Here is a 15,234-nt window from a genome sequence, read left to right on the forward strand (position 1 = left end):
AATGTCTGTGGATATATTTCTACATTTACCTAGTAATTTTGTAACCTTGTAAAAAAAAAAATGACACATGATCTTCGGAACATTATTCACTTCTGGATATTAAAATGTCTGGTACTGAATACCATTTTTTATCTTCTTCATAAAACAAACACATGCATACACACACACACACAACTTTTCTTGTTTCTTTTCTGTTCTCCCATGGTTGTCTTCATTAGCTCTACTTTGCCATTTTCTGATGGACATTCAGGAGGTCTATGAACCAAGAAAATTAAAAAGTCAACCTAAGTCAGAGTTGCAATATATACTTATAACCTCATTATAATACTTTTCATAAAGTATATGATTAGGTATAAAGTAGTATGAGGTAGATATTTTGTTTGTATTTGGGGGCTTTCCTCCAAAATATTGATATGTAGGGACTGTAAGATACTAAAAAAAATCCTGTTACGTTGATCTGGGTTCAATAGTTGTATTAATCAGTATTTATTCAGTTTTAGGTGATAGAAACCTAAGTCAAACTGGCATTAGCTTACGAAGGTATTTATGACATAGGGGTACAGCTAAATTTGGGTAATGCTGACTTCCAGTGTCCAGATGCTTTCATTAGAAATTTCTCTTTCCATTTTTTGGCATTAATTTCCTATGTTTGGCTTTATTTTTATGTAGACTACACCACGTGATGGTTGTACCTACAGTCTCATGTTTTCACAGCTCTCCTCGTAGATTAGTGTTCTCTGTGGAAATAGCCAGCTTTTTTTTTTTTTTTTTTTTTTAACCCCAGTGGTTCCAGCAAAAGACCTGGGAATAATGCTCATTGGTTGTATTGGCCTGTGTCAGTCGTGCACATTCCAGGGAGTTAGCTGCTCTGATTCGCCTGGCCTGGGTCACATACCAAACCTTGGGACCTAGCTGGTAGAATCACTCATTCAAACCACCACAGAGATGTGTGCTGATTGCCTAAAGAAAAGTAAAGTAGCTGTTATTGCCGAGGAAGGTGGTGTGGTTGATGTGCAGGTAATAGAATGTCTTCTACAGTAAATCATCAGGGTGAAAGGTTGCCTTGAGTCATTTTGAAGATTTGTTGTCTGTCCTCTTCCTTACGAGTCCAGTGTTGACAGAAGATTTTGTGTTACTTGCCTCAGCTTTTTTCTCTTCAGCTCCTTGTTTGATTCTTCTTGACCTCCTCAGTTTGGTTCATAGCCTCACTATTCCCTGTCTGTCCTTCGTAAAGTAGCTAACTACCTTCTGGCTTCTTCCCTCCATTTCTCGTTGACTTATCAGCTGCAGTTGGTTCCCTCTTCTTTATATGCATCTGACACTGCCTTCAACCTCCTAACAGTCTTTTCCTGTCTCTGGATTCTAAAACTGAGCTTAATATTATTCATAACCATTTCCCCCTGTGTCTGCTCTTTTCTCTGGTTTAATAGTTTCATTGACCATTTCTACATAGGTAGCTTGCAGTTATATTTTTACAGTTTTTACCTATTATTCTCATCTTGAGAGTTTTGTTTCACCATATGTTAAATTGTCCAAACTGGATGTTACATTGTTACGTAAGGGTTAGTTACTCTCATCATCAAGAACTCATCATCTTGCTTTCCTCCCTCACTCCCAACCCCCTAAAAAAACCGCCTTGCACTACTTGGATTTTTACTGATGGCATCAACATCCTGCTGTTTGCTCAAATTCAGGAGAAAATAACTTTAATGATGTTTCTATCTTTGAATAAAAATACTGGTCCCATAATGAGCATATATCTTTGCACAACTGAAATGCTTTCCTTTAGTAAAGTGTATGGACATGTTTCATGTGTATGCATTGTCACCCATATACTTATCAGATTGATCTGATGATCTCCACTTAACAATATGCTTTTAAAATTCCATGTAGGTTCCCCTTGCAACCTACGATGATTACTGAAAATGCTATTTAACCAATGTAAAACATTATTAGTAAAGTATATATACTGTAAAGTTAAGTTGTTCTTAATCCAAATTCATATTGCTGCTCTCTTCCATTGGTGCTTGAATATATACTTTTGTGATTATACTACATAATAGCATTTCCCTGTTGGGATTAAAAATCCTGGGGTCAACTATTTTGTCTTCCTTATAGAGGCTTTGTTGTAGGCTTTTGTAGAAGTACATAGGAAGCATGTAATAAACATTAGTTGTTAATAACAATAGTTACTAATTATTGCTGTGGGCCAGGATCTGTAGTAAGTACTTTATAAGCATTATTAAAATCATTTTTCACAGCTGCTGTATGCGACTAGGTATTGTTTTCCCTACTAACAGATGAGGCAGTTTACTTAAAGAATTAAGTAACTTTCTCAAGTAACTTACTTGAGAACTTAACTTACTTATGTAGCTAGTAAGTAGTAAGGTTTGGACTCAGAACCAAAGTCCACATTATTAAACAGTATATTACACATATTGCCTCCATATAAATGAAAAAAAAAAGATAAAACTTATGTGAACAAATAAAGCATCAGGAAAGCGTTTGAATTTTTTCTATTTCCTAACATTTTTTTTTTAAATTGATGATTAACTTTCCGCCAGGAGATGAATGGATAAAATTATAAGTCAAAGAGATTTATATCTTTCAGTCATGCTCTTTCTTACTGGTTCCAGTATAATACTGTTGTCTTCAATGAAATAATATATGCAATATCTGTGAAAGTTCTTTGTAAAGCTACAAAGTACACAGTTGTGAGATGCTGTTAGAAAAGGGTCTTGTCCATGACCTTTGAGTCTTGTTATACGTGCTGTTGCTGGCAGGCGGGATGAACTGCTCTTGCATCTTGTACTGACCTCCCTACTAAGCCCTTCCTGGTGCTTTGGTAGCTGCTTACCTGGTAACGGTATACCGTGTTTCTAGGCTCCGTGGGGCTGTAATACAGGGCAGCAAAGCTGTGTAGTGTTAAGGCGATATTTAAGACTCCTAATTACACCCTCTGAAACTGGGCCCAAGTGTGCTGGATTCATATCTTAAACCTCCCTTCTTTCTCTCCAAGGCTAGCGGTGTCGCTTTCAGTTCATGAATGGTAATGGTGTGTAATGTAAAGTGGTAGCCTTAACCCAGAGGGGAAAAACCCCATGTGATGTAATTGTCATCAAAAGAACATGGAGAAGATAAGGCAAAAAGTTTATCCTCCAGAATAAATGATGGGAAAATTCACTAGCCACAGTTCCTGTCTCTAAATACAGCTGTCAAAACTATGACATCCCTGTAACTCAGCGCATCTTCCCCACATTCCTTAAACATTGAGAATTATTTCTGCCACATTGAACACTCTTATAGATATGTACACAAAATCATTATGCTTTTAAATACTTATCTAGTGGACTGTGTGTTTACCAAAAGAAGTTCATACCCATCCTCCATTTAGCCTTCAGATTTAGTCTGCCACCCCCATCTGCTTTTCCATAGTGCTTTTACAATTCCAGAACATTTTAGCATTGTATATGTACATATGTATACCTCCTTTGACTTCCAATACAGATAGCAGTTATTTTCTCTAGATTATTCATGTTTACATCCCTTCCCATTACCTCAAGAGCCCTAATTAGGTGCTTCCGACTTTAAATATTTGTTCTTTCTCAGAAAATAAAATACATCAGTTACTATACTGTGGAATATCCATCTCTTTATCATTACAAGGTGAGGCATTTGAGAATTCTGCATTTTATTATGTGTTAAGAGTGGAGGGAAGGTGAAAATAAAATATTGGGTCAAGTTTTTTTTTTTTTTTTTAGTTAGTAGACTTTACTTTTTAGAGCAAATTCCAGATTTACAGGAAAATTAAGCAGAAAGTACAAAATGCTCACTTGCTCTCTTTCCTGCACCCCGTTTTTCCTTTCATTGATATCTTGCATTGGTATATGTTTTTACATTCAATGAACCAATACTGATACATTATTATTAACCGAATTACATAGTTTACATTGTTTCACTATTTATGTTGTACAACTTTATGGTTTTGCCAAATGCATAATGCTGTTCATTTCCCATTACACTCTCTTTTTAACTCAACACAACCATCAGAGTGATCCTTTTAAATTGTAAGACAAATCATGTTAGTGCTCTGTTCATAACCCTTCAATGTCTTCCACTTTTTATAAAGTAAAAATTTAAAGAGATACTTTGTTTTTATTTTATTTTTTTAAAACATCTAATATTTATTTTTTATTTTCTCTAATTTTTATTTATTTTTCCATTTTAAAAAATTTTTTAATTTTTTTAACATCTTTATTGGAATATAATTGCTTTACAATGGTGTGTTAGTTTCTGCTTTATAACAGAGTGAATCAGCTATACATATATCCCCATATCTCCTCCGTCTTGCATCTCCCTTCCACCCTCCCTATCCCACCCCTCTAGATGGTCACAAAGCACCGAGCTGATCTCCCTGTGCTATGCAGCTGCTTCCCACTAGCTATCTATTTTACATCTGGTAGTGTATATATATCCATGCCACTCTCTCACTTCGTCCTTCGTCCCAGCTTACCATTCCCCCTCCCCGTGTCCTCAGGTCCATTCTCTACATCTGTGTCTTTATTCCTGCCCTGCCCCTAGGTTCTTCAGAACCAATTTTTTTTTTTTTTTTTTTTAGATTTCATATATATGTGTCAGCATACGGTATTTGTTTTTCTCTTTCTGACTTACTTCACTCTGTATGACAGACTCTAGGTCCATCCACCTCACTACAAATAACTCATTTTCATTTCTTTTTATGGGTGAGTAATATTCCATTGTATGTATGTGCCACATCTTCTTTATCCATTCGTCTGTCGATGGACACTTAGGTTGCTTCCATGTCCTGGCTATTGTAAATAGAGTTGCAGTGAACATTGTGGTACATGACTCTTTTTGAATTATTGTTTTCTCAGGGTATATGCCCAGTAGTGGGATTGCTGGGTCGTATGGTACTTCTATTTTTAGTTTTCTAAGGATGGGTCAAGTTTTAACTCACAAAACTTATTCAAAATCTTGTGTATTTTCATTTTAGCATGCTCCTTATGATGCAATGGTTATCGTAAGCATCAGCTATTATGTTGATCAGAAAATTTTTGAGAGTGAAGGAAGATGGACGGTATGTTAGAACAAATATTTCATCCCTTTCTCCTCATAATTTTTTAAATAAATTTATTTATTTTATTTTTGGCTGCATTGGGTCTTCGTTGCTGCGCATGGGCTTTCTCTAGTTGTGGTGAGTGGGGGCTACTCTTCGTTGCGGTGCGTGGGCTTCTCATTGTGGTGGCTTCTCTTGTTGCGGAGCACAGGCTCTAGGCGCACAGGCTTCAGTAGTTGTGGCTCACAGGTTCTAGAGCACAGGCTGAGTAGTTGTGGTGCATGGGCTTAGTTGCTCCACAGCATGTGGGATCTTCCCAGACCAGGGCTCGAACCCGTGTCCCCTGCAGGCAGATTCTTAACCACTGCGCCACCAGGGAAGCCCTCCTCATATTTTTATAGATATAATATTTTTAAGTTTTCCCTATTTTCAGGGTTCAGATGAAGTACGGGATATACCACTTCCAGAGGAGCTTGTTTTCACTGTGGATGAAAAAGTATTAAATGACATCAACCAAGCTAAAGCCCAATATTTCAAGCAGGTAGATTTTTCACTTTTCTCTTTGATAGTAATACTTTATCTTGTAACTACTATATATGAATATTTGGCTATCATCCAAGTATGACGGCATAAAACATTTAAAAATTACAACTTTAATACCTTTCTTTATGTCTGATGATTATTTTAATGCAAATGATATTTTGCTTATCTTTGGGGTATTCTCCTTAGGTGTTTTTTCACTGTTCGTATTTAATTCTTTTTGTTAGGCATCTGATCTGCAGCTTTTGGTCTATGCCTTTACATCTTTTGGCAAGAAGCTAACCAAGAAGAAGAAGCTTCACCCTGATACCTTTGTTCAGCTGGCACTTCAGCTGGCCTATTATAGACTTCATGGACGGTGAGGACCATTCATTTTCCATTTTCATAGTCTTGAAGTCCAAGGCTGTCTTTACTATAGCTATTCTGTCGTAACTCCCCAGTGTTTTTTCTTACGTTTTTCCCAGTTGGCACTGTGCCCTAATTTGTACTTTCATCAACAGTGTTATTAGAGTTTCCATCTGTGACACTTTAACAGTCTTTCCTTGTTTTTCATTACCTTGATACTTTTGAAGTGCCTGCTCTCTTCTGAGAGAGATGTGTCATTCTTTGGAATTCAGATCGCTTGGTTTTCTTGCAGCCTGTTTTCAAGTGGTTTCATGAAAAGGTATGGTTTTATAGATTAGACAGTCTTTACTCATTTTTAGGATAGGAGAGATGGTATGTTATGACTTTCTCCATCCTAAGCAGAAGTGGAAGCTCTTTGATATTCCTTTTTAAAATTTTACCTGAGAATATGTATCTGCAAATGTGGTGTTTAGATCATTTACATTTAATATAATTATCAATAAGGTTGGGTTTAAGTCTACAGTCGTGCTGTTTCTCTTTATCCCATCTATTTTTCGTTTCTTCTTTGTTTTTTTATCTTCTTTTGAATTCCTAGTTTTTTTAAATTTTTCCTTTTATCTCCATTATCAGCTACACTGGTTTTTTTTTTTTCTATCAGTAGGGTTTTACAAAATACATCTTTAAACTTGCAATCTACCTTCAGATATTTTCCACTTAAAGTATAATGAAAGAATCTTAAAACAGAATGTTTCTATTATGCTTACCTCATTCTTTGTGCTATTGTTGTCATACATTATACTTGTACATATGTTAACAACCTCATGATGCACTACTAATTTTGCCTTCAACAGTCAGTTATCTTCTTTTATTGTGGTAAAATATAAATAAAATAAAACTTGCCATTTTAACTATTTTTAAGTATATAATCCAGTGGCATTAATTACATCGACTCTGTTGTGCAACCATCACCACTATCTATTTCCAAACTTTTTTTTAACCACCCCAAACAGAAACTCTAAGCAAAAATTTCCTATCCTCTCTTCTATCCCAACCCCTGGTAATCTCTAATCCACTTTCTGTCTGTATGAATTCGCCTGTTCTGGATATTTCCTCTAAGTGGAATTATACATTATTTGTCCTTTTGTATCTGGCTTGTTTCACTTAGGATAGTATTTTCAATGTTTGTTCTTTTATGGCTGAATAATATTCCATTGTATGAATATACCACATTTTGTTTATCCATTCATCTGTTGATAAACGCTTGGGTTGTTTCTGCCTTTTGGCTATTGTGAATAACACTGCTGTGAACATTCACATACATGTATTGGTTTGAATCCCTGTTTTCAATTCTTTTGAGTCAATAATTAGGAGTGGAATTGCTGGGCTGTGTGGTAATTCTATGTTTAACTTTTGAGGAACTGCCCAACTGTTTTCCACAGTGGATACCGTTTTTACATTCCCACCATCAGTATACAAAGTAATGTACAATTGTTCCACATCCTTGCCAACACTTACTTTTCTGTTTTAAAAAAAAAAAAAAGCCATCCAGAGTACTTGTGAAGTGGTATCTTATTGTGGTTTTTATTTGCATTTCCTTAATGACTAATGAGGCTGAATATCTTTGTGTGTTTATTGGCCATTTGTGTATCTTCTTTGGCAAAATGTCTATTTAAATCCTTTGTGCATTTGGTAATTCGGTTGTCATTTTGTTGTTGAATTTTAAGGCTTCTTTATGTATTGTAGATACGAAACCCTTATCAGATAGGTGTTTTGCAAATACTTTCTCTCATTCTGCAGGTTGTCTTTTCATTCTCTTGATAGTGTGCTTTGATGCACAAAGTTTTAAATTTTGATGTCCAATTTATCTGTTTATTTCATTTGTTGCCTGTGCTTTTGGTGTCATATCCAAGAAATCATTGCCAAATCCAGTATTACAAAACTTTCCCCATATGTTTTTTTCTAAGAGTTTTATAGTTTTAGCTCTTACTTTAGGTCTTTGATCCATTTTGAGTTAATTTTTGTGTAGGGGGTATGGTAAGGATCAAAATTCACTCTTTTGCATATGGATATCCAGTTTTCTTAGCATTATTTGTGAAGAGACTGTCTTTTCCCTATTGAGTGGTCTTGACACTCTTGTCCAAAATCAATTGACCATAGATGTGAGGGTTTGTTTCTGGGTCAATGTGTTGTTCAATGTGTCTCTTCTTGTGTTCATACAACACTGTTTTGATTATTGTAGCTTTGCAGTAAGTTTTGAAATCTGGAACTAATGAGTACTTCACCTTTGTTCTTTTTTTTTTTTTTAAGATTTATTTATTATTTATTTATTTATTTTATTTATTATTTTCGGCTGTGTCGGATCTTAGTTGCGGCATGCAGGACCTTCATTGACGCATGCGGGATCTTTGCTTTGAGGTGCGTGGGCTCTTCGTTGTGGCGCATGGGCTTCTCTCTAGTTGTGGCCTGTGGGTTTTCTCTTCTCTAGTTGTGGCGTGCAGGCTCCAGGGCACGCGGGCTCTGTAGTTTGCAGCATGCAGGCTCTCTAGTTGAGGCACGCGAACTCAGTAGTTGTGGCACACGGCTTAGTTGCCCCAAGGCATGTGGGATCTTAGTTCCCTGACCAGGGGTTGAACCTGCGTCCCCTGCGTTGGAAGGCGGATTCTCTACCACTGGACCACCAGGGAAGTCCCCTTCACCTTCGTTCTTGAAAAGAAGATTGTTCTGGCAACTCTGGGTTCCTTGAAATTCCATATGAATTTTAGGATGGGTTTTCCCATTTTTGTAAAAATGTCGTTGGGATTTTGATAGAGATTGCGTTGCATCTGTAGATCTCTTTTAGTAGTATTGTCATCTTAACAATGTTAAGTCTTCTAATCCATGAACATGGGGTCCCTTTGCATTTATTTATGTCTTTTTAAATTTCTTTCAGTGTTTTGTAGTTTTTGGTGTACAGGTTTTTTTGCCTCCTTGGTTAAACTTACTCCTAAGTATTTGATTCTTTTTGATGCTGTTGTAAATTGTTTTCTTGATTTTCTTTTCAGATTATTTATTGCTAGTGTATGGAAATGCAACTGATTTTTGCATGTTGACTTTATATCCTAAAACTGCTGAATTCGTTTATTAGCTCTAACAGTTTTTTGTGGACTCTTTAGCATTTTATGTATAAGACCACATATCTGTGAATAGAGATAGGTTGGATTTTGTCAAAGGCTTTTTCTTTATCAGTTGCGATGATCATATAGGTCTTTTTCTTCATTCTATTAATGTAGTATATTACATTGATTTTCATATGTTGAACCATCCTTGCATTTCTGGGATGAATCCCACTTGGTCATGGTGTATCATCCTTTTAATCTGCTGCTGAATTCAGTTTGCTAGTAATTTGTTGAGAATTTTTGCATCTATATTCATAATGGATAATGGTCTATAGTGTCTTTTCTTGCAGTGTCTTTGCCTGGTTTTGATATCAGGGTAATGCTGGCCTCATATTATGAGTAAGGAAATGGTCCCTCCTCACCAGTGTTTTTGGAAGAGTTTGAGAAGGATTGGTGTTAATTCTTTAAGTATTGGAATTCATCAGTGAAGCCATCTGGTCCAGGACTTACCTTTGTTGGGAGGTTTTTGATTGCTCATTCATCTTGTTACTTGTTATACATCTAGTCAGATTTCTATTTTTTCTTGAGTTAGATTTGGTAGTTTGTGTGTTTCTCAGAATATGTCCATTTCATCTAGGCTATCCAGTTTATTGTATACAGTTGTTCATAATATTCTCTTACAATCCTTTTTATTTCTGTAAAGTCAGTAGTAATGCCCTCTTTCTCATAGTTGATTGTAGTAATTGGAGTCTTCTCCCTTTTTTTCCTTAGTGTAGCTAAAAGCTTGTCAATTTCATTGATCTTTGCAAAGAACCAACTTTTGGTTTAGTTAACTTTATTTTTCATTTCTGTATTTTGTTTATCTCTACTATAATCTTAATTAATTTCTTTTTTTGCCAGCTTTGGGGCTAGTTTGCTCTTCTTTTTTTTAATTACTTAAGGTGTGCAGTTAGTTTACTGATTTGAGATCTTCTTCTTTAATGTAAGTATTTAGAGCCATAAATTTGCCTCTGAACAGTGCTTTTGCTTTATTCCATAAATTGTGGTATGTTCTACTTTTCATTCATCACAAGGTGTTTTCTAATTTACCTTGTGATTTCTCCCTGAACACTTGGTTAAGAGTTTGTTGTTTTATTTCTACATATTTGTGAATTTTTCAGTTTTTCTTGTTACTGCTTTTTAGCTTTGCTTTTTAGCAAATCCCATTGCCATTGAAGAAGATACTTTGTATGATTCCAATCTTTTTAAATTTATTGAGACTTATCCTGTGGCCTAATATACGGTCTATCCTGGAGAATGTTCTATGTGCACTTGAGAAGAATTTGTATTCTGCTGTTCCTTCGTGGCATATTCTATATATGTCTTTTAGGTGTAGTTATTTATAGTGTTGTTCAAGTCTTCTCTTTCCTTATTAGATCTTCTTTCTATGTGTTTTATCCATTATTGAAAGTTGGGTATTGAAGTCTGCAACTATTGTTGTGGAGCTGTCTAGTTCTCTCTTCAATTCTGTCAGTGTTTGTTTCATATATCTTATAGCTCTGTTGTTTGGTGCATATATTTTTATAATTGTTATATCTTGATTAATTAAACCTTTTATCAGTAAATAATGTCCTGTTTGTCTCATTCAACCTTTTTACTTAAAATATATTTTGTCTGATATATATATACAGCCACTCCTAATGGAAAAAAAAATTGTATAGCCACTCAAACTCTCTTTTGGTTACTATCTTTTTTCATCATTTTACTTTTAACCTCTTACTGTCTTTGTTTCTAAACAGAATCTCTTGTGGACAGTATATAGATGATGTTTTTTGTTCATCTTGCCGATCTCTGCCTTTGATTGGAGAGTTACTGATAAGGAGGGAGAATTCTGCCATTTAGCTGTGTATTCTGTAGGGCATACATGTTTTTGTTCTTCAATTCCTCCATTACTTTCTTTTTTGGTAGTAGTGATTTTGATTTTTTTTGTGTAGTGTACCATTTTGATTTCCCTATTTCTTTGTATTTTTTAAGCCATTTTCTTTATGGCTACCTTGGAAATTACATTTAACATCTTAAATTTATAACAACCTAGTTTGAATAATACCAGCTTACTTTTAATAGTATACAAACACTGTGCTTTTATCCATCTCTGTACCGCCCTCTTTATTTTATCACAGATTACATCTTTTTACGTTGTGTGTCCATTAACATAAATTTATATTACTGTTTTACGTATTTGCCCTTTAAGTAAAAAAAACTGTTAAACATTGTTGTTCTGTCTCCCATGTTTCCTATAAACTGGTAGTTAGATTTGGCAACTTGAGACTAGTAATCGATTATTGTTATTATTTTTTATAACAGTAAATCAAATAGTTAATATTATTTGTTTCCTATCGCATCCTGTTCAGATTGAGGTTGAGTTCAATTGTTAGCCAACATCCATTATAAAGTTTCCTCCCTGATTTTTTTACCTAATGGTTTTAGTGGCCATTGATGATCATTACCAAGATCTATTATTTCATTACAGGTTGCAGAGTAGTGCTTTTTTGTCATTCATTCTTACTGCGTTTATCTTTGTTTTTTAAAGAATGCTATTTTAGTGGTGGTTTAAATTTTTATTTACACTTTCTCCTTCACATTTTGAAAGGATACTATTTCAGCTCAGGGAGACAGTCTTATAGAAACACTGAACAGAGGAGGCTCAATAACTGTTTGCAGGAATTCCCTGGCGGTCCAGTGGTTAAGACCTGGTGCTTTCACTGCCGTGGACCTGGGTTCAATCCCTGGTCAGGGAACTAAAATCCCACAAGCCGCATGTCACGGCCAAAAAAAAAAACTGTTTGAGCACTCTTAGTGCCCACATTCAGACCTTTTACTCTTCCATTTGATTGCCTTAACTCTAAATTCCTATCACCAGGAAAGTAAGAGAGCTTTGTACCAAAAATTGTTATATCATTCTCCACCCCAGGAAAACAGTCATCATTCTAGGGAACTTCTTAAATAATGCTTTTACTTAATTCTAGAGTCATTCATGTTCTGTAGGAGGAAACTAAAGGCCAAGGACTCTGTTACCCCGTATCTTAGTAGCTTAGAACAACAAACATTTATCAACTTACATTTTCTGTCTGTCAGGAGTCCAGGCACAGCTTAGCTGGGTGCCTCTGGCTTCAGGTCTCTTGTCAGGTTGTAGTCAGGGTGTCAGCCAGGACCGTGTCTTCATCTGAAGGCACCCCTTAAAGAGGATCCGCATACAGTCTCACTCACATGGTTATTAATAAGGTTCATTTCCTCCCAAGCTGTTGTCCAGAGGCCTCTCTCTGTTTCTTGCCACCTGGGCCTCTCTACAGGGCAACTCCCAGCATGGCAGCAGGCTTTCCTCAGAGTAAGGAGATGAGAGAGCTCTCTTTGTAACCTGATTTCAGAAGTGACATCTCATTACTTTTGTCATATTCCTTTCATTAGAAGGAAGACACTAAATCCATCCCACACACAGCATGAGGGGTTATACCAGGGCATCTGCAGGAGGCAGGGATCACTGGGGGCATCTCAGAGGCCACCTGCCACAGACGCCAATGTACACAACCTGACAGCAGCCAAGCCTTTGAAACATTTCCTGTTATACCAGGCCACAGTACTTTTTGCTCTTTGATGTTGAAAACAGCCTCGTTGTTATTGAAAATCTCAATCGTAGTCTGTATTGTAGAATTTAGTCTCTGACCAAAGCCAGCTTTATTAGGTAAACTCTCTTTGTAATAACATTAGAGCATTTTCTTTCTCATGATACATTCTCTTATTTTCATTTTTTCTTGTAGCCCTGGTTGCTGCTATGAAACAGCTATGACAAGATACTTTTATCATGGCCGTACAGAGACTGTGCGATCGTGTACAGTAGAAGCAGTCAGATGGTGCCAATCCATGCAGGATCCTTCTACCAGTGTGAGTATTTGAAAAGAAAAAATTAACAGAATTTGTCTGTTCTAAAGGAAACTTGGCTCTTAAATAACTAACTTCTTCAAATCCCTGGATCAGTGAAATATTTTCAAATCTTTTTTTTCTGGAAACTTTCAAACATTTCTTCATTTGCCAATGAAGTGTATACTTGGAAAGAATAAGAAACAGGGAAGACCTGATAAGAAACCCATTTGTGTCATATTCTAGGCAAAGTAACTTCAACACCTTGAGTATTTCACTACTGTTAATCTACCTTTAGATAACACCCATAAAATGTAGACTTTCCTAAAGTGCCTTTAAAAGGAAGCTTTTCTTGATGTGGTTGAACGTTTTTGAAATCAGATTTTTTTTTGTATATTAGAACCAGTACAGCTTTATATGTTTTGTTTTATACTTTAAGCATTTACACAAAAGGGTAGTTCCTTCCCACTGCTATTTTGGTATTGCATTTGTTTCTTTAGTTTTGATTGACATAGTTATGTATGTTAACTTATTTTAATTTCATAGAGCTGCTTCATTATCATTTTTGTACAACTATGCTTTAGTTTTGAAATCGTAATTGCTTCTGTCTTTACACTTCTTAATATCACTTCAGTGCTGCCCACAAGTTTCTATTTTCTCGTTCTGGGAAAGAAATAATCAAGTTGCAGGGCATATAGGAAAGAAAAGGCAGAGGAAAAGGTAAGGGTAGGTAAGGGTAGGGGGGACGGATAGATTGGAAGTTTGGGATTGACGTATACACACTGCTATATTTAAAATAGATGACCAACAAGGACCTACTGTATAGCACAGGGAACTCTGCTCAATAGTCTATAATAACCTAAATGGGGAAAAAAAATCTGAAAAAGAATGGATAAATGTGTATGTATAGCTATATCACTTTGCTGTACACCTGAAACTAACACAACAACTTACAACTATACTCCAATATAAAATAAAAATTAAAAAAGGCAGTGGAAGAAGTCAGGAAAAAGACAGAAAAGTTATACATCTCAAGGTCTTCCTCAGAATCTTTTTTCTCTCCCAAATTACCCAAATTCTAATTACTTTTTTAAAAAATTAATTAATGAATGAATTTTTTGGCTGCGTTGGGTCTTCGTTGCTGTGCCCGGGCTTTCTCTAGTTGCAGCAAGTGGGGGCTGCTCTTTGTTGCGGTGCGCGGGCTTCTCATTGCGGTGGCTTCTCTTGTCGTGGAGCACGGGCTCTAAGCGTGCGGGCTTCAGTAGTTGTGGCACGTAGGCTCAGTAGTTGTGGCTTGCGGGCTCTAGAGCGCAGGCTCAGTAGTTGTGGCGCACGGGCTTAGTTGCTCCACGGCACGTGGGATCTTTCCGGACCAGGGCTTGAACCCGTATCCCCTGCACTGACGGGCGGATTCTTAACCACTGTGCCCCAAGGGAAGTCCTGCCAAATTCTAATTACTTTGAGCTCAGGTTTTTTGTTTGGTTTCTGTACATTTTGTTATTGAAGTATCTCTTGATTTTTAACACAGCTTTTTGAGCAGCAGCACAGGATGTTAGAAGCTTTTGCAAAACATAATAAAATGATGAAAGATTGTTCAACTGGAAAAGGTACATATACTGTTTTTTTTCTGACTTAAAAAAAAATTCTCTTGTGCTGAAAACATTTTTCTAACTTCAGGTTTGGGGTTTTATTGCAGGATTTGACCGTCATCTGTTAGGTCTCTCACTCATAGCAAAAGAGGAATGTCTCCCTGTTCCAGAACTCTTTACAGACCCACTTTTCTCCAGAAGGTAATATAACGTAGTGTTTTGTAACCTCATCAGTTTCTTTCTTCCTGAATGTTAAAAGCTTTTTAGAAACAATGTAAGCTTCTGTAAGCCTAGTAAAATATCCTTTCTTTGTGCCATACAGTGGAGGAGGTGGAAACTTTGTTCTCTCAACAAGTCTGATTGGTTATTTAAGAGTCCAGGGAGTGGTGGTTCCCATGGTACACAATGGCTATGGATTTTTCTATCATATCAGAGATGACAGGTGAGGCTGCTCTTTTTATTTTTTAATTTTTTTTATTTTTTAGTTTAGTATATTTTATTTGCATCTATAAATTTTTTTTTAGAATAGTGTTTTATGTATTTTATTTTATTTTTTTAACATCTTTATTATTCTTAACTGTGCTCACTCTTGTTGTTTGTCTTTCCTACACTGTGATTCTGATGGTGTTGTCATCTGTCACTTGCTGCATGGGCAATTATTTTTTACCACTTAGGCGTTTAATGCGTATTTGTT

The 15,234-nt window shown here is 36.0% G+C and overlaps 1 protein-coding gene across 8 annotated transcripts in view; it reads left to right on the forward strand.

The window, feature by feature from the left end:
- CROT (carnitine O-octanoyltransferase) overlaps window positions 1-15,234 on the forward strand; it is a 105,839-nt gene that overhangs the window by 35,953 nt on the left and 54,652 nt on the right. For all 8 annotated transcript variants that reach the window (XM_082398371.1, XM_082398377.1, XM_082398378.1 and 5 more), the window contains exons 11-17: window positions 5,015-5,098; window positions 5,511-5,618; window positions 5,845-5,975; window positions 12,852-12,975; window positions 14,480-14,558; window positions 14,648-14,741; window positions 14,863-14,982. In XM_082398371.1, coding sequence (XP_082254497.1) covers window positions 5,015-5,098; window positions 5,511-5,618; window positions 5,845-5,975; window positions 12,852-12,975; window positions 14,480-14,558; window positions 14,648-14,741; window positions 14,863-14,982 — 740 coding nt within the window. The remainder of the gene's footprint in view (window positions 1-5,014; window positions 5,099-5,510; window positions 5,619-5,844; window positions 5,976-12,851; window positions 12,976-14,479; window positions 14,559-14,647; window positions 14,742-14,862; window positions 14,983-15,234) is intronic.

This window comes from Balaenoptera borealis, assembly GCF_965194805.1.
Source record: "Balaenoptera borealis genome assembly, chromosome: 7".
NCBI classification, from domain to species: Eukaryota; Metazoa; Chordata; class Mammalia; order Artiodactyla; family Balaenopteridae; genus Balaenoptera; species Balaenoptera borealis.